The sequence below is a fragment of the Borostomias antarcticus genome (genome assembly GCF_949987555.1).
Source record: "Borostomias antarcticus genome assembly, chromosome: 1".
NCBI lineage: Eukaryota > Metazoa > Chordata > Actinopteri > Stomiiformes > Stomiidae > Borostomias > Borostomias antarcticus.
In genome coordinates this window covers 818212-835999 of record NC_140234.1, presented here as the reverse complement: position 1 = coordinate 835999, position 17788 = coordinate 818212, and the positions used below count along the sequence as shown (strand labels likewise).

General features: G+C 45.8%; 2 protein-coding genes across 4 annotated transcripts in view; both read right to left on the bottom strand.

Moving 5' to 3' along the window:
- Positions 1 to 9531, bottom strand: part of mat2b (methionine adenosyltransferase 2 non-catalytic beta subunit methionine) — a 15882-nt gene extending 6351 nt beyond the window's left edge. For 2 of the 3 annotated variants that reach the window (XM_084437433.1, XM_084437435.1), the window contains exons 1-2: positions 8899 to 9037; positions 305 to 499 (exon numbers count right to left, since the gene is read on the bottom strand). In XM_084437433.1, coding sequence (XP_084293559.1) covers positions 305 to 499; positions 8899 to 8961 — 258 coding nt within the window. In that variant the 5' untranslated portion in view covers positions 8962 to 9037. Of the gene's footprint in view, positions 1 to 304; positions 500 to 8898; positions 9038 to 9445 lie in introns of those variants that run through there. The other variant, XM_084437434.1, reaches the window with a different exon arrangement.
- A 2403-nt stretch (positions 9532 to 11934) lies between these two features.
- On the bottom strand, positions 11935 to 17519 carry LOC311310345 (eukaryotic translation initiation factor 4E-binding protein 3-like). The gene is made up of 3 exons (XM_084439800.1): positions 17194 to 17519; positions 15640 to 15795; positions 11935 to 12442 (listed from the first exon to the last, which is right to left on the bottom strand). The coding sequence occupies exons 1-3, from the start codon at positions 17327 to 17329 to the stop codon at positions 12411 to 12413; spliced, it is 324 nt and encodes a 107-aa protein (XP_084295926.1). The 5' UTR covers positions 17330 to 17519; the 3' UTR covers positions 11935 to 12410.
- Between the last annotated feature and the right edge of the window lie 269 nt (positions 17520 to 17788).

Genomic DNA, 17788 nt, shown 5'->3' with positions numbered 1-17788 from the left:
TGGAGAACAGGGCAGAACAGTGTACTAGAACATGAGGCTGGAGAACAGGACAGAACAGTGTACTAGAACATGAGGCTGGAGAACAGGACAGAACAGTGTACTAGAACATGAGGCTGGAGAACAGGACAGAACAGTGTACTAGAACATGAGGCTGGAGAACAGGGCAGAACTAGAACATGAGGCTGGAGAACAGGGCAGAACAGTGTACTAGAACATGAGGCTGGAGAACAGGGCAGAACTAGAACATGAGGCTGGAGAACAGGACAGAACAGTGTACTAGAACATGGATCAGGACCCCTCTAACCTGGAAGTCCTGTATGACTCTTCTGACGGCGTCGTCGTCCGTCAGGTTGCAGCGGAGGAAGCGCGGCCGCTCCCGGCTGTAGCCACACCCCAGCGCCTGCCACGCGTTGCTCAGGAACTCCTTATACACGGCCCGGCCCAGCAGCCCCGTGGCCCCCGTCACCAGGACACGCCGCGAGGGGAGGGACACATCCTCCTGGGACACAAAACAATCAACCAATCAATCTAGAACTCCATCAATCAAACCTTATTTAGGCCTATAGTGCATTGTGTACAAAGAATGTAGGATAATGCTGTGCATTTAATAGTAATACAACTTTATAGCACCTTTCATACAAGAAAATGCAGCTCAAAGTACTGTACTTTACAATAAAGACATTATGAAAACATGAAACACGCCTCTCGCTCATATCGTCATCAAAGAATTGGTCAACCGAGAAAAATTGGTTACCCTACCTTTAAGGGCTAAGGAGGAGGAGCTTAAAATCTAATTGTAAATGTTCCCAGAAGCCCGTCCAGAGCAGCTACAACTGGACTAATGTGCTCTGTCCTCGTGGTTCTGGTTATACTGAAGATCAGACAGTTCAATTATAACAGAACAATAAAACTTTATTGGTCCTTTTGGAAATGGACATTCATTTTGTTGTCTCCAACCCGTCACACTGCCTCGGCGTTGTGTCAAAGGATTCTATGCTGCTGGTGGCAAAATCAACTCCCCTTCTGGAATCAATACATGATCAATGAATTCACTTCTTCCTTCCACCCAGACAGACAGACAGACGGAGTGAGTGAACGGATTAGATGGGACAGGGAGACTTGACAGGCGTTCGGAGAGCAGAACATACCACCCATATCCCCTGGCTGAGGTAGGTGGACTAGTAGCAGAACATACCACGCATATCCCCTGGCTGAGGTAGCAGAACATACCACGCATATCCCCTGGCTGAGGTAGCAGATGGTCTAGTACAGTAGGTAAGTAATAAAGTGGAATGTTATTCCAGTAACATTAGAAGCATCCCTGTATCCGCTCATCGGCCCTGGCAGACCTCTCTCTCCAGAGCTGCCTGGGCTTGAAATCTAATTGTAAATGTTCCCAGAAGCCCGTCCAGAGCAGCTACAACTGGACTAATGTGCTCTGTCCTCGTGGTTCTGGTTATACTGAAGATCAGACAGTTCAATTATAACAGAACAATAAAACTTTATTGGTCCTTTTGGAAATGGACATTCATTTTGTTGTCTCCAACCCGTCACACTGCCTCGGCGTTGTGTCAAAGGATTCTATGCTGCTGGTGGCAAAATCAACTCCCCTTCTGGAATCAATACATGATCAATGAATTCACTTCTTCCTTCCACCCAGACAGACAGACAGACGGAGTGAGTGAACGGATTAGATGGGACAGGGAGACTTGACAGGCGTTCGGAGAGCAGAACATACCACCCATATCCCCTGGCTGAGGTAGGTGGACTAGTAGCAGAACATACCACGCATATCCCCTGGCTGAGGTAGCAGAACATACCACGCATATCCCCTGGCTGAGGTAGCAGATGGTCTAGTACAGTAGGTAAGTAATAAAGTGGAATGTTATTCCAGTAACATTAGAAGCATCCCTGTATCCGCTCATCGGCCCTGGCAGACCTCTCTCTCCAGAGCTGCCTGGGCTCTGAGATGGACCCTGGTCATGTGGACTTCATATTCAATAATGAATCAATCAATCAATCAATCAAACAGGCCCCACCCAAGCAGACAACATCAGGTTCCACCATCAGACAGGAGGGTCAGAACACGACATGTCATAAAGAAGTCACTCATACAGGGAGAATCCATGTTCTTATCCAACCAGAGAACCCACAATAATGGACATTGGCAGATCTGTCTCATCCAGCGGCCGGCGTACAGAACAAGTTAGGCTATTATTTCCAGATATGAGTTCACAGTGTAGCTGTCTCATATAGATATGTCTGCAATGTGTTACTTTAAAATTCGTATCATAAATTATACAATATTGAACAAGTTCTTCGATCAGACATCAGACATCACCGTTTAACGGGTTTTCGTGATGACGGCCGACGACAAAATGGGTCCCTGTAGTCTACATGAGCCTGACCCGGTTAGGAGGGGACTATACCGTCCTGAGATGGGTCCCTGTAGTCTACATGAGCCTGACCCGGTTAGGAGGGGACTAGACCCGTCCTGAGATGGGTCCCTGTAGTCTAGATGAGCCTGACCCGGTTAGGAGGGGACTATACCGTCCTGAGATGGGTCCCTAGTCTACATGAGCCTGACCCGGTTAGGAGGGGACTATACCGTCCTGAAATGGGTCCCTAGTCTACATGAGCCTAACCCGGTTAGGAGGGGACTAGACCCGTCCTGAAATGGGTCCCTAGTCTACATGAGCCTAACCCGGTTAGGAGGGGACTAGACCCGTCCTGAAATGGGTCCCTAGTCTACATGAGCCTGACCCGGTTAGGAGGGGACTAGACCGTCCTGAAATGGGTCCCTGTAGTCTACATGAGCCCAACCCGGTTAGGAGGGGACTATACCGTCCTGAAATGGGTCCCTGTAGTCTACATGAGCCTAACCCGGTTAGGAGGGGACTATACCGTCCTGAAATGGGTCCCTGTAGTCTACATGAGCCCAACCCGGTTAGGAGGGGACTATACCGTCCTGAAATGGGTCCCTGTAGTCTACATGAGCCTAACCCGGTTAGGGGACTATACCGTCCTGAGATGGGTCCCTAGTCTACATGAGCCTGACCCGGTTAGGAGGGGACTATACCGTCCTGAGATGGGTCCCTAGTCTACATGAGCCTAACCCGGTTAGGAGGGGACTAGACCGTCCTGAGATGGGTCCCTGTAGTCTACATGAGCCTGACCCGGTTAGGAGGGGACTAGACCGTCCTGAAATGGGTCCCTGTAGTCTACATGAGCCTAACCCGGTTAGGAGGGGACTAGACCGTCCTGAAATGGGTCGCTGTAGTCTACATGAGCCTGACCCGGTTAGGAGGGGACTAGACCGTCCTGAAATGGGTCCCTGTAGTCTACATGAGCCTGACCCGGTTAGGAGGGGACTAGACCCGTCCTGAAATGGGTCCCTAGTCTACATGAGCCTGACCCGGTTAGGAGGGGACTATACCGTCCTGAAATGGGTCCCTAGTCTACATGAGCCTGACCCGGTTAGGAGACTATACCGTCCTGAGATGGGTCCCTGTAGTCTACATGAGCCTAACCCGGTTAGGAGGGGACTAGACCCGTCCTGAAATGGGTCCCTGTAGTCTACATGAGCCTAACCCGGTTAGGAGGGGACTAGACCCGTCCTGAAATGGGTCCCTAGTCTACATGAGCCTGACCCGGTTAGGAGGGGACTATACCGTCCTGAGATGGGTCCCTAGTCTACATGAGCCTGACCCGGTTAGGAGACTATACCGTCCTGAAATGGGTCCCTGTAGTCTACATGAGCCCAACCCGGTTAGGAGGGGACTATACCGTCCTGAAATGGGTCCCTGTAGTCTACATGAGCCTAACCCGGTTAGGGGACTATACCGTCCTGAGATGGGTCCCTAGTCTACATGAGCCTGACCCGGTTAGGAGGGGACTTGACCGTCCTGAGATGGGTCCCTAGTCTACATGAGCCTAACCCGGTTAGGAGGGGACTATACCGTCCTGAGATGGGTCCCTAGTCTACATGAGCCTAACCCGGTTAGGAGGGGACTATACCGTCCTGAGATGGGTCCCTAGTCTACATGAGCCTGACCCGGTTAGGAGGGGACTAGACCCGTCCTGAAATGGGTCCCTGTAGTCTACATGAGCCTAACCCGGTTAGGAGGGGACTATACCGTCCTGAGATGGGTCCCTAGTCTACATGAGCCTAACCCGGTTAGGAGGGGACTAGACCGTCCTGAAATGGGTCCCTGTAGTCTACATGAGCCTGACCCGGTTAGGAGGGGACTAGACCCATCCTGAAATGGGTCCCTGTAGTCTACATGAGCCTAACCCGGTTAGGAGGGGACTATACCGTCCTGAGATGGGTCCCTAGTCTACATGAGCCTAACCCGGTTAGGAGGGGACTAGACCGTCCTGAAATGGGTCCCTGTAGTCTACATGAGCCTGACCCGGTTAGGAGGAGACTATACCGTCCTGAATGCACCTGGCTGGCTCTACGTCTTCAGATAGGCACTATACTCCAATACTTATGGTGCATTCGTTTGTGGTCGGAGGTGGCAAGTCGCAAGTGGCAAAATACCTACCTCCGACCTGTGTGCATTCGAGCCAGTCCCGTCTCCAAGGGCGGGCATTTGGGGGCCAGCAAACGCTTGCAAAAATGTTTTTGCATATTCTCCATATAACAGCAATCAACTTATTTTGACAGTTTTGATGAATTCTGAGCAGTGAGGAGACATTCCAAAGATATGGTAATGGTAAGGTAGACAGAGAGACAGACAGACAGACAGACAGACAGACAGACAGATAGACAGACAGACAGATAGAGATATTTAGATACCTAAACAATTTGTGTGTGCCCCCCCTAACATATTGAATGCCCCCCCTGGCATTTCATTCTGGAAACGGGTCTGATTCGAGCTATATACCATTATATCACAGTTACCTAGTTATATCTATATACCATTATATCAGTTACCTAGTTATATCTATATACCATTATATCACAGTTACCTAGTTATATCTATATACCATTATATCACAGTTACCTAGTTATATCTATATACCATTATATCACAGTTACCTAGTTATATCTATATACCATTATATCACAGTTACCTAGTTATATCTATATACCATTATATCACAGTTACCTAGTTATATCTATATACCATTATATCACAGTCACCTAGTTATATCTATATACCATTATATCACAGTCACCTAGTTATATCTATATACCATTATATCACAGTTACCTAGTTATATCTATATTAGGGCTGGGACTTTTGCCCCAAAATCATATTCGAAGTTCGTTTATTTATTAATAATAATATTCGAATATATTCGAATTATTATTAATAATATTTTTACCATTAAATTCTTACAGAAAGACCTACCTAGGTATTAAAATAAAGTTGTGCACATTCTGTCCACTAGTGGGCATTGTATCATAGGCAATATCGATAAGCAATGATGTATTCTATTAATACATCCATGGTACAGTTCACGGGTGGGAATGGTGCGTTCGTTTGTGGTCGGAGGTGGCAAGTCGCAAGTGGCAAAATACCTACCTCCGACCTGTGTGCATTCAGATATAGCGAATGATATGATGATGATATGATATTGACGTCAGCCGGCAACTGGGGGCTGAGAAACATATCCGAATTTGCGACGAGGAAGTGCGAGTTCATGCAGCGTTTTATTTAATCATTCCTAGTAGCAAGTCGCAATTTGCCACCTCCCAGTTATAAACGAACGCACCAGAAGTTACGGGTTTGACTGCCATTCCAGAGCATTTTCACGTGTAGGAGGTCGGAAAAACACGAGTTACGGGTTGCCTGGAACGCGTGCTAACTAACGTCACCTCCTACAGGAGCCCAGGTGTCCAATAGCCTTGCTAATGAGCTCGCGATTGCAACTTCACCAGGCGTGAAAAACCCTCTGAATCTGAATCAAAAGCAACGTTTGCTAGCCAACACATTTACAAAAGATTATGCCTATAACAGGTTCGAATATTAAGGGCTGCCTAATATTCGTTCGAATACCAGTATTTCTGTCAATATTCGAATTATATTCGAATCCCGAAGTTCGGACTCCCAGCCCTAATCTATATACCATTATATCACAGTTACCTAGTTATATCTATATACCATTATATCACAGTCACCTAGTTATATCTATATACCATTATATCACAGTCACCTAGTTATATCTATATACCATTATATCACAGTCACCTAGTTATATCTATATACCATTATATCACAGTTACCTAGTTATATCTATATACCATTATATCACAGTTACCTAGTTATATCTATATACCATTATATCACAGTTACCTAGTTATATCTATATACCATTATATCAGTTACCTAGTTATATCTATATACCATTATATCACAGTTACCTAGTTATATCTATATACCATTATATCACAGTTACCTAGTTATATCTATATACCATTATATCAGTTACCTAGTTATATCTATATACCATTATATCACAGTTACCTAGTTATATCTATATACCATTATATCACAGTTACCTAGTTATATCTATATACCATTATATCACAGTTACCTAGTTATATCTATATACCATTATATCACAGTTACCTAGTTATATCTATATACCATTATATCACAGTTACCTAGTTATATCTATATACCATTATATCAGTTACCTAGTTATATCTATATACCATTATATCACAGTTACCTAGTTATATCTATAATATAGATATAACTAGGTAACTGTGATATAATGGTATATAGATATAACTAGGTAACTGTGATATAATGGTATATAGATATAACTAGGTAACTGTGATATAATGGTATATAGATTCTATATACCATTATATCACAGTTACCTAGTTATATCTATATACCATTATATCACAGTTACCTAGTTATATCTATATACCATTATATCACAGTTACCTAGTTATATCTATATACCATTATATCACAGTTACCTAGTTATATCTATATACCATTATATCACAGTTACCTAGTTATATCTATATACCATTATATCACAGTTACCTAGTTATATCTATATACCATTATATCAGTTACCTAGTTATATCTATATACCATTATATCACAGTTACCTAGTTATATCTATATACCATTATATCACAGTTACCTAGTTATATCTATATACCATTATATCACAGTTACCTAGTTATATCTATATACCATTATATCACAGTTACCTAGTTATATCTATATACCATTATATCACAGTTACCTAGTTATATCTATATACCATTATATCACAGTTACCTAGTTATATCTATATACCATTATATCACAGTTACCTAGTTATATCTATATACCATTATATCACAGTTACCTAGTTATATCTATATACCATTATATCAGTTACCTAGTTATATCTATATACCATTATATCACAGTTACCTAGTTATATCTATATACCATTATATCACAGTTACCTAGTTATATCTATATACCATTATATCACAGTTACCTAGTTATATCTATATACCATTATATCACAGTTACCTAGTTATATCTATATACCATTATATCACAGTTACCTAGTTATATCTATATACCATTATATCACAGTTACCTAGTTATATCTATATACCATTATATCACAGTTACTTAGTTATATCTATATACCATTATATCACAGTTACCTAGTTATATCTATATACCATTATATCACAGTTACCTAGTTATATCTATATACCATTATATCACAGTTACCTAGCTATATCTATATACCATTATATCACAGTTACCTAGTTATATCTATATACCATTATATCACAGTTACCTAGTTATATCTATATACCATTATATCACAGTTACCTAGTTATATCTATATACCATTATATCACAGTTACCTAGTTATATCTATATACCATTATATCACAGTTACCTAGTTATATCTATATACCATTATATCACAGTTACCTAGTTATATCTATATACCATTATATCAGTTACCTAGTTATATCTATATACCATTATATCACAGTTACCTAGTTATATCTATATACCATTATATCACAGTTACCTAGTTATATCTATATACCATTATATCAGTTACCTAGTTATATCTATATACCATTATATCACAGTTACCTAGTTATATCTATATACCATTATATCACAGTTACCTAGTTATATCTATATACCATTATATCAGTTACCTAGTTATATCTATATACCATTATATCACAGTTACCTAGTTATATCTATATACCATTATATCACAGTTACCTAGTTATATCTATATACCATTATATCACAGTTACCTAGTTATATCTATATACCATTATATCACAGTTACCTAGTTATATCTATATACCATTATATCAGTTACCTAGTTATATCTATATACCATTATATCACAGTTACCTAGTTATATCTATATACCATTATATCACAGTTACCTAGTTATATCTATATACCATTATATCACAGTTACCTAGTTATATCTATATACCATTATATCACAGTTACCTAGTTATATCTATATACCATTATATCACAGTTACCTAGTTATATCTAGTGCATTCGAGCAACTGGGGGCTGAGAAACATGTCCGAATTCACGACGAGGAAGTGTGAGTTCATGAGGTGTTTTATTTAATCATTCCTAGTAGCAAGTCGCAATTTGCACCTCCCAGTTAGAAACGAACGCACCATTAAGCTACGTTGTAGCAGGTGGATCACTAGTCCAGACACGTTGTAGCAGGTGGATCACTAGTCCAGACACGTTGTAGCAGGTGGATCACTAGTCCAGACACGTTGTAGCAGGTGGATCACTAGTCATGACACATTGTAGCTGACGCTTCCGTCCTTGTATAATAAATGCTCTATATCGACATATATAGCCCTATAATGCTCTATATCGATAGATAATATATATGTGTTTCCCCTGAAATTACCTGGATCAGCTCCACGTGTCCTGGGGTGAAATCTATTCTGAGTTTCTGATCCCTACTGTTCATTTCTTCGCCAGTACAGGTTTCACAGTCATTGTGCTCATTCTGGAGGTTGGACAACTACCGATTACTTCTGTCTCTGTTCCTTCTCTGTTCCTCTCTCAACAACATCAGCTGTTTCCTGTCTCTGTTCCTTTAACAACATCAGCTGTTCCCTGCGACGCTCAGATGCTGCCGTCAAGCGAGCGTAACTGTCGCGCAAGAACACATGATTGCTAGCTAGCCAGGTGGGAAAGCCATTTCCAAGAGATTTACAATTAAAACTAACAGAAGAATGATGCTCTCTTCCAAGTTAGTGGGTAATGGTCTCCCAGGGGCAGTAAGGGAACATCAACATGCTAATGCCTAACTGCCCCAGTGAATAAGGACCCATGACAGGTCAGCATAGCAAGCTTGATCACTTTAACTGTAAGCTCAGGTTAGTCTTCTTTCAGATTAAATATTCAGTTTACTCTCATACATATCCCCAAAATAGCAAGTCTAACATTACCTCATAGTCGCCGTATTCAAATCCAGGCATCCTCCCCCCAAAAAACCAGAAGTCATGAGAGAGAAATGTTTGGGTTGGATTTGAAGGGTGAAACAGAAACTCTTAAAGGGACAGAAACTCTTAAAGGGGAGGTTGTACACTCTTAAAGGGGAGGTTGTACACTCTTAAAGGGGAGGTTGTGGATCCCATGTCCTGAGCTATACCCAACCTCTCCACTAGGGGGCGCGCCATCTCCAGCTATGGTGATCCAGGCTGTCACAGTAGAGGCAGAGTGCTGATATTTAAGCATATTAAAGTGCCATATTTAAGAAAGTATAAAGTATATTTAAGAAAGTTGACCAGAGTAAAACAACATGTTACAATCTCCAGTGATTCATAGACAGACAGTACCAAGCTACTACAGCACCAACCTATACAAGTATTGTTATAATATTACCACTATTAAGTTTAAAGATTGTACTACAGGTCTCAGATAAATGTCAGCTGGGTTAAGTGGCAGGCTTATGAGTTGGTGCCGTTATTGCAGGTTTTTTGTGGCTTCTGGGCCTGAAAACTTTGGCTTGTCTCCCAGTTTACAGCCTGGACAGGACAGGCTTGTCTCCCAGTTTACAGCCTGGACAGGACAGGCTTGTCTCCCAGTTTACAGCCTGGACAGGACAGGCTTGTCTCTCAGTTTACAGCCTGGACAGGACAGGCTTGTCTCTCAGTTTACAGCCTGGACAGGACAGGCTTGTCTCCCAGTTTACAGCCTGGACAGGACAGGCTTGTCTCCCTCAGTTTACAGCTTGGACAGGACAGGCTTGTCTCCTGGACAGGACAGGACAGGCTTGTCTCCCACAGTTTACAGCTTGGACAGGACAGGCTTGTCTCCTGGACAGGACAGGACAGGCTTGTCTCTCAGTTTACAGCTTGGACAGGACAGGCTTGTCTCCTGGACAGGACAGGACAGGCTTGTCTCCCACAGTTTACAGCTTGGACAGGACAGGCTTGTCTCCTGGACAGGACAGGACAGGCTTGTCTCTCAGTTTACAGCTTGGACAGGACAGGCTTGTCTCCCTCAGTTTACAGCTTGGACAGGACAGGCTTGTCTCTCAGTTTACAGCCTGGACAGGACAGGCTTGTCTCCTGGACAGGACAGGCTTGTCTCCCACAGTTTACAGCCTGGACAGGACAGGCTTGTCTCTCAGTTTACAGCTTGGACAGGACAGGCTTGTCTCCCACAGTTTACAGCCTGGACAGGACAGGCTTGTCTCCTGGACAGGACAGGCTTGTCTCCCACAGTTTACAGCCTGGACAGGACAGGCTTGTCTCTCAGTTTACAGCCTGGACAGGACAGGCTTGTCTCCCACAGTTTACAGCCTGGACCAAGGGTGGCGGACACATGCAGGTACAGTAAGCAACAAAATGCGTTCCATTGCTTTGTTTTCTATTGTTATGTCCTAACTGGACGCAGCACAACGTTTTAACTGCCCTTTTGACCCTCGCCCTGTTCCTATTTCCCTCCTGTCGCTCGCGTTCACAGGCGTTGTTCTTTAACTGTCTTCAGTTGGGAATATAGACACATGACGTAACAGAACAGGACATTTAACGGTTTCAGTTAGGACTCATCTTGTGAGGCAGGCTGAGCTGGAAGGCTCTTCTCAGAATGGCAGCAGTCCCACACTGCTCCTCTTGTCTCTTTCTCTCACGCTCCCTCCTCTCTCCCCTCTCTCCCCCTTCCTCTGTGATGAACAGGCCAGTGTCAACCTCCAGGATAGGTCAGAGGGAGAAGTGAGTGACCAATCCCGAGGCTGTTCAGTTCTAGTCATGGAGGTATTATAATGAGTCTGGTCAGCCAGCCTGAAGAATGTTGTTGTTGTTAGTTAATTAATGGGAATTAACTGGGAATTTGGGGGTTATTTATACCAACTGTATTTACCTTGTCATAAACATACATAAATATAAACATTTTGCTTTGTAGCAGACATGCAGGCAAACATTTCTAATTTAAAATTTTGTTTTGCTTAATCTATTTGTCTTTAATTGATTCTGCAGCCCTCTTAGTGTGCAGGATGCTGGAATTAGCTGCACATGTGATAGATGAATGCACAAAACAGGGTTATCTTCACATGGTAAATTTCAGGAACGTTTCTGGAAATGTACCAGAAATGTTCCACCCCTTTGCAACCCTAGTTGTTGTCCAGCTCCAGAGAAGATTCTCCTGCCATGTATGTATGTATGGGGTCATTTTGCAGCGACTGTTAAAATGAGTCATCCAAGGAACATACAGACCTAGATTAGAGCCGAGGGCCCATGTGACACTTACCCTCACTCGAACATTGCCACACACACAGACACACCACACACACGCATCAGGTATTAAGGTACCTGTTGGACTATGGCAGCAGCATTCATTATACTAACATTGATTTCATTGAAGAACACACAACCACATCCAACCTTCTGCATAATCCTTTAGACAGACAAAGTTGACAAAAACACAACTCCAGTGAGCTTTTATAACAAATGTCTTTATTTTTATTTGATTCCTCTCCGCTGAGCTACACGCACTGGCCTCACACTCAAGTCTCCAGGAGAGAACCCGCCCTCGAAATCAAACTTACATTAATTACCACATTAATTACCTTGTGAAAACAGAACATACCAAATGTACAAAAAAGACTTGTAAGAAAATCAAGATACAGGCAGCAGAACAGTCTGTATCCACCTCTGCCTCTCTCTGCCTCTCTCTCTCTCTCAGGCTCAACCAGGAAACAGACTACTACCTCTGTAGCCATAACCACCAAGATTTTACCCACAATTCCACCTCCAACAGAGCCACAGCTCTTTCAGTGTTCTCACGGTGTGTTCTAGAATCTTCCGTGGGAATTTGCAGGAGTGTTCTGCAGGTCCATCAGTGAGAAAGACCACCGACCGCCGCGGTCAGCCGTGAAGATGCCTCCGCCAGGAGAAGGTCTGGGTCAGCTCAGAAGTCTATGACAAACTGGTCATCGTCACCTGGAGGGAGACAGCAGAGAGAAAGGTTAGACTACAGGACGCGAGGAGGTTAGACTACAGGACGCGAGGAGGTTAGACTACAGGAAGTGAGGAGGTTAGACTACAGGACGCGAGGAGGTTAGACTACAGGAAGTGAGGAGGTTAGACTACAGGAAGCAAGGAGGTTAGACTACAGGAAGCGAGGAGACTGGAGGAGGAGGTTAGACTACAGGAAGTGAGGAGGTTAGACTACAGGAAGCGAGGAGACTGGAGGAGGAGGTTAGACTACAGGAAGCGAGGAGACTGGAGGAGGAGGTTAGACTACAGGACGCGAGGAGGTTAGACTACAGGAAGTGAGGAGGTTAGACTACAGGAAGAGAGGAGGTTAGACTACAGGAAGAGAGGAGGTTAGACTACAGGAAGAGAGGAGGTTAGACTACAGGAAGCGAGGAGGTTAGACTACAGGAAGTGAGGAGGTTAGACTACAGGAAGAGAGGAGGTTAGACTACAGGAAGAGAGGAGGTTAGACTACAGGAAGCGAGGAGGTTAGACTACAGGAAGAGAGGAGGTTAGACTACAGGAAGCTAGGAGACCAGAGGAGGAGGTTAGACTACAGGAAGCGAGGAGGTTAGACTACAGGAAGTGAGGAGGTTAGACTACAGGAAGCGAGGAGGTTAGACTACAGGAAGCGAGGAGACCTGAGGAGGTTAGACTACAGGAAGCGAGGAGGTTAGACTACAGGAAGCAAGGAGACCAGAGGAGGAGGTTAGACTACAGGAAGCGAGGAGGTTAGACTACAGGAAGCGAGGAGGTTAGACTACAGGAAGCGAGGAGGTTAGACTACAGGAAGCGAGGAGGTTAGACTACAGGAAGCGAGGAGGTTAGACTACAGGAAGCGAGGAGGTTAGACTACAGGAAGCGAGGAGACAGGAGGAGGAGGTTAGACTACAGGAAGCAAGGAGACCGGAGGAGGTTAGACTACAGGAAGCGAGGAGACAGGAGGAGGAGGTTAGACTACAGGAAGAGAGGAGACCAGAGGAGGAGGTTAGACTACAGGAAGCGAGGAGACAGGAGGAGGAGGTTAGACTACAGGAAGCAAGGAGACCGGAGGAGGAGGTTAGACTACAGGAAGCGAGGAGGTTAGACTACAGGAAGCGAGGAGGTTAGACTACAGGAAGCGAGGAGGTTAGACTACAGGAAGCGAGGAGGTTAGACTACAGGAAGCGAGGAGACTGGAGGAGGTTAGACTACAGGAAGCGAGGAGGTTAGACTACAGGAAGCGAGGAGGTTAGACTACAGGAAGCGAGGAGGTTAGACTACAGGAAGCGAGGAGGTTAGACTACAGGAAGCGAGGAGGTTAGACTACAGGAAGCGAGGAGGTTAGACTACAGGAAGCGAGGAGACTGGAGGAGGTTAGACTACAGGAAGCGAGGAGGTTAGACTACAGGAAGCGAGGAGACCGGAGGAGGAGGTTAGACTACAGGAAGCGAGGAGGTTAGACTACAGGAAGAGAGGAGGGAGGAGGAGGTTAGACTACAGGAAGTGAGGAGACCGTTGGAGGAGGAGGTTAGACTACAGGAAGCGAGGAGACAGGAGGAGGAGGTTAGACTACAGGAAGCGAGGAGACCGGAGGAGGAGGTTAGACTACAGGAAGCGAGGAGACAGGAGGAGGTTAGACTACAGGAAGCGAGGAGACGAGGAGGTTAGACTACAGGAAGCGAGGAGGGAGGAGGAGGTTAGACTACAGGAAGTGAGGAGGGAGGAGGAGGTTAGACTACAGGAAGCGAGGAGGGAGGAGGAGGTTAGACTACAGGAAGCGAGGAGACTGGAGGAGGAGGTTAGACTACAGGAAGCGAGGAGACTGGAGGAGGAGGTTAGACTACAGGAAGTGAGGAGACCAGAGGAGGAGGTTAGACTACAGGAAGTGAGGAGACAGGAGGAGGAGGTTAGACTACAGGAAGCGAGGAGACCAGAGGAGGAGGTTAGACTACAGGAAGCGAGGAGGGAGGAGGAGGTTAGACTACAGGAAGCGAGGAGACCGGAGGAGGAGGTTAGACTACAGGAAGTGAGGAGACCAGAGGAGGAGGTTAGACTACAGGAAGCGAGGAGACCAGAGGAGGAGGTTAGACTACAGGAAGCGAGGAGACAGGAGGAGGAGGTTAGACTACAGGAAGAGAGGAGACCAGAGGAGGAGGTTAGACTACAGGAAGCGAGGAGACAGGAGGAGGTTAGACTACAGGAAGCGAGGAGACAGGAGGAGGAGGTTAGACTACAGGAAGCGAGGAGACCAGAGGAGGAGGTTAGACTACAGGAAGCGAGGAGACAGGAGGAGGAGGTTAGACTACAGGAAGAGAGGAGACCAGAGGAGGAGGTTAGACTACAGGCTTCTTCCAGCATGCCCAGTTGAGCATGGCTCTGAACAGGAAGTGAGGAGACCGTTGGCCAGTTGAGCATGGCTCTAAACAGGAAGTGCTGCACCCACTGCAGCTCCAGATCAGTGAACCTACCGGTTCCTGGTTCCCCTCACAAAACCCACATCAAAGTTGTTTCCTACTCAAAATGTCAAAGCTATGATGAGATCAGCGGCTTCAGCAGTGTCCCTGCATGGCTGGTTGGGCTTTGAGGAACTGAACAAGGGAACTAGTTCCTGGGGTTTCCTCTGAGGAACTGAACAGGAGAAATAGTTCCTGGGGTTTCCTCTGAGGAACTGAACAGGAGAACTAGTTCCTGGGGTTTCCTCTGAGGAACTGAACAAGGGAAATAGTTCCTGGGGTTTCCTCTGAGGAACTGAACAAGGGAAATAGTTCCTGGGGTTTCCTCTGAGGAACTGAACAAGGGAAATAGTTCCTGGGGTTTCCTCTGAGGAACTGAACAAGGGAAATAGTTCCTGGGGTTTCCTCTGAGGAACTGAACAGGAGAACTAGTTCCTGGGGTTTCCTCTGAGGAACTGAACAAGAGAACTAGTTCCTGGGGTTTCCTCTGAGGAACTGAACAGGAGAACTAGTTCCTGGGGTTTCCTCTGAGGAACTGAACAAGAGAACTAGTTCCTGGGGTTTCCTTTGAGGAACTGAACAAGAGAACTAGTTCCTTGGGTTTCCTCCAAGCCGTGTGAAGATGCTGGGACAGTGGGGACATGTAGGGATGGACTGAGGTGTTTGGGTTAGTAGGTAAGATGGATGGATGGATGGATGGAGAGAGAGAGGAGAGTCAGGTCTCACCTGCCAGGTGCCTGCTGGTCTCGTCCTGCTCCTGCAGCTTGGCCAGGGGGGTCATGGTGACCCCGGGGATGACGGGCAGACAGCTGGGGGGTGTTCGGGTGATGGGCGAGTTTCTACACTCCAGCAGGAATTTCCTGTCGTAAATGATCCTGGTTCCTGTGACAGAGGAGGAGGGACTTCCTGTGACAAGCGCAGAGAGCTGGGAGCAGATCAGGTGACGCCTCGGTGAAAGAACAAGGGTTGGCAAGGTGATCTTACCGAAGTCACAAGGGACTTTGCACAATATTTGCTCAAGCTGTGTGTGTGTGTGTGTGTGTGTACACAGACTAGCAGGTTCAAATGTACAGAGCAGAGAGTTGGGAGCTCTGGGCTTTCCCTATGCACTTTCTTTACCATCTGATCTAAGAAGCAGCAGAAACATCTTATGTAACTTGGTGTGTGTGTGTGAGTGTGTGTGTGAGTGTGTGTGTGTGTGTAGAGGTGCTGGCTCTGAGTCTGAAGCTCAGCTGCATTCTTTGCCAAGTTCAAGCTGGAAGAGAGCAGGAGTTGTCCTCAGCTCTCTGGATCTCAGCCCACCATATCTCTCCTGTCCTCACCTGTCCTCTCGCACCCCTCACCTCATCTCACCCTCCTCTCCGCCTCTCCTCACCTCACCCTCCTGTCCCCATCTCCTCTCCTCCTCAACCCCCCCCCTCAACTTGCCCTCCTGTCCCCCTCTCCTCCCCTCCCCATCTCCTCATAGCTGCATGTGAGCATGTCACATGTCTCATCCAGCTATGTGACACCACCCAAAACATATCCCCCCTCACTCACTTAACATGCCTGTCCACTCGCCCTCTCTCCTCCCACACCCCTCAAGAGGACGCTGATTGATCCACTACTAACATGTTAATAGGGGTCTGTGGTGGTGTAGGTCTAGTCCTGTTAGGTTTTTATTTATTTAACATGCTCTCCCCCTAATACACACACACACCCACGCAACATGCTCTCCCCCTAATACACACACACACCCACTACTAACATGTTAACATGCTCTCCCCCTAATACACACACACAACTAACATGTTAACATGCTCTCCCCCTAATACACACACACACCCACTACTAACATGTTAACATGCTCTCCCCCTAATACACACACACACACCCACTACTAACATGTTAACATGCTCTCCCCCTAATACACACACACACCCACGCAACATGCTCTCCCCCTAATACACACACACACACCCACTACTAACATGTTAACATGCTCTCCCCCTAATACACACACACACCCACGCAACATGCTCTCCCCCTAATACACACACACACACACCCACGCACCCACGCGCCGGATGGAACCCACAGATGAGTTATATCTACACTCCATACGTGCGTAATTGCACAACAATTACAACAACAATCTCCAAATACTGCACCATGCACGCACGGAAGACATGACTCGCACGCACATCTAATCTAGACTACTAATATTATGTTAAGTAAAGCACAACATTTGGAACAAAGTAAATGAACTAATCCCAGCAGGTCTCTAGTAGCCCAGCTCACCTCCGGGCGTGGTGGAGAAGACGGTCCCCCCGGGCGTCTGGCTGTAGGAGCCGGGCAGCTGGGACCAGTCCTCCTCAGAGTGGCCGAAGCGGCTGGGGATGGGGCAGCTGGTGCTGGACTGGACGTTCACGGACATGGTTAGGACGCAGAAGGAACTATATTCAGAGAAAACGGTGCGCGTAAAGACGGGTTTGTTGTGCCGGGTCGTTGTCTCTCTGCTTGATGCGACTCTGCGGGGCTGTTGCGCAAAGTCCCGGGTTCGGTTGGAACAGCTGTGAGACGGAATTAGGGTGAAGCTTGTTAATGTTGATTTGGGTCACAACCCGGAGAAGTTGCTCAATGCTCTCCAGACCACGTGTTTATGAACCCTCCGCTGGGGGCGTGGCCATGTTCCCGCGTGTCGCAATCCGTCCAGACATGCGCACTAGTCCAGACCCACCAGACCACACAGACACCCCAGTTAACAAAACAGTTAACTACACAAACTAACCATTCAACAGCATGGTTGAATTGGCGTAGATTTGGTGAACTGGAGGTTATTATTATATTAGAAAATGGAAGAGATGTCTAATTCTCAATCATTAGAATACTGTAG

What these genes read in the sequence shown, in the direction of transcription:
- LOC311310345 (XM_084439800.1), bottom strand. Translation starts at nt 17,329, where the DNA reads ATGTCCGTGAACGTCCAGTCCAGCACCAGCTGCCCCATCCCCAGCCGC. An exon ending in CTTCTCCACCACGCCCGGAG is followed by an intron (nt 15,796 to 17,193) that starts GTGAGCTGGGCT and finishes CCTCTGTCACAG; the next exon opens with GAACCAGGATCATTTACGAC. An exon ending in GACCAGCAGGCACCTGGCAG is followed by an intron (nt 12,443 to 15,639) that starts GTGAGACCTGAC and finishes GTCTCCCTCCAG; the next exon opens with GTGACGATGACCAGTTTGTC.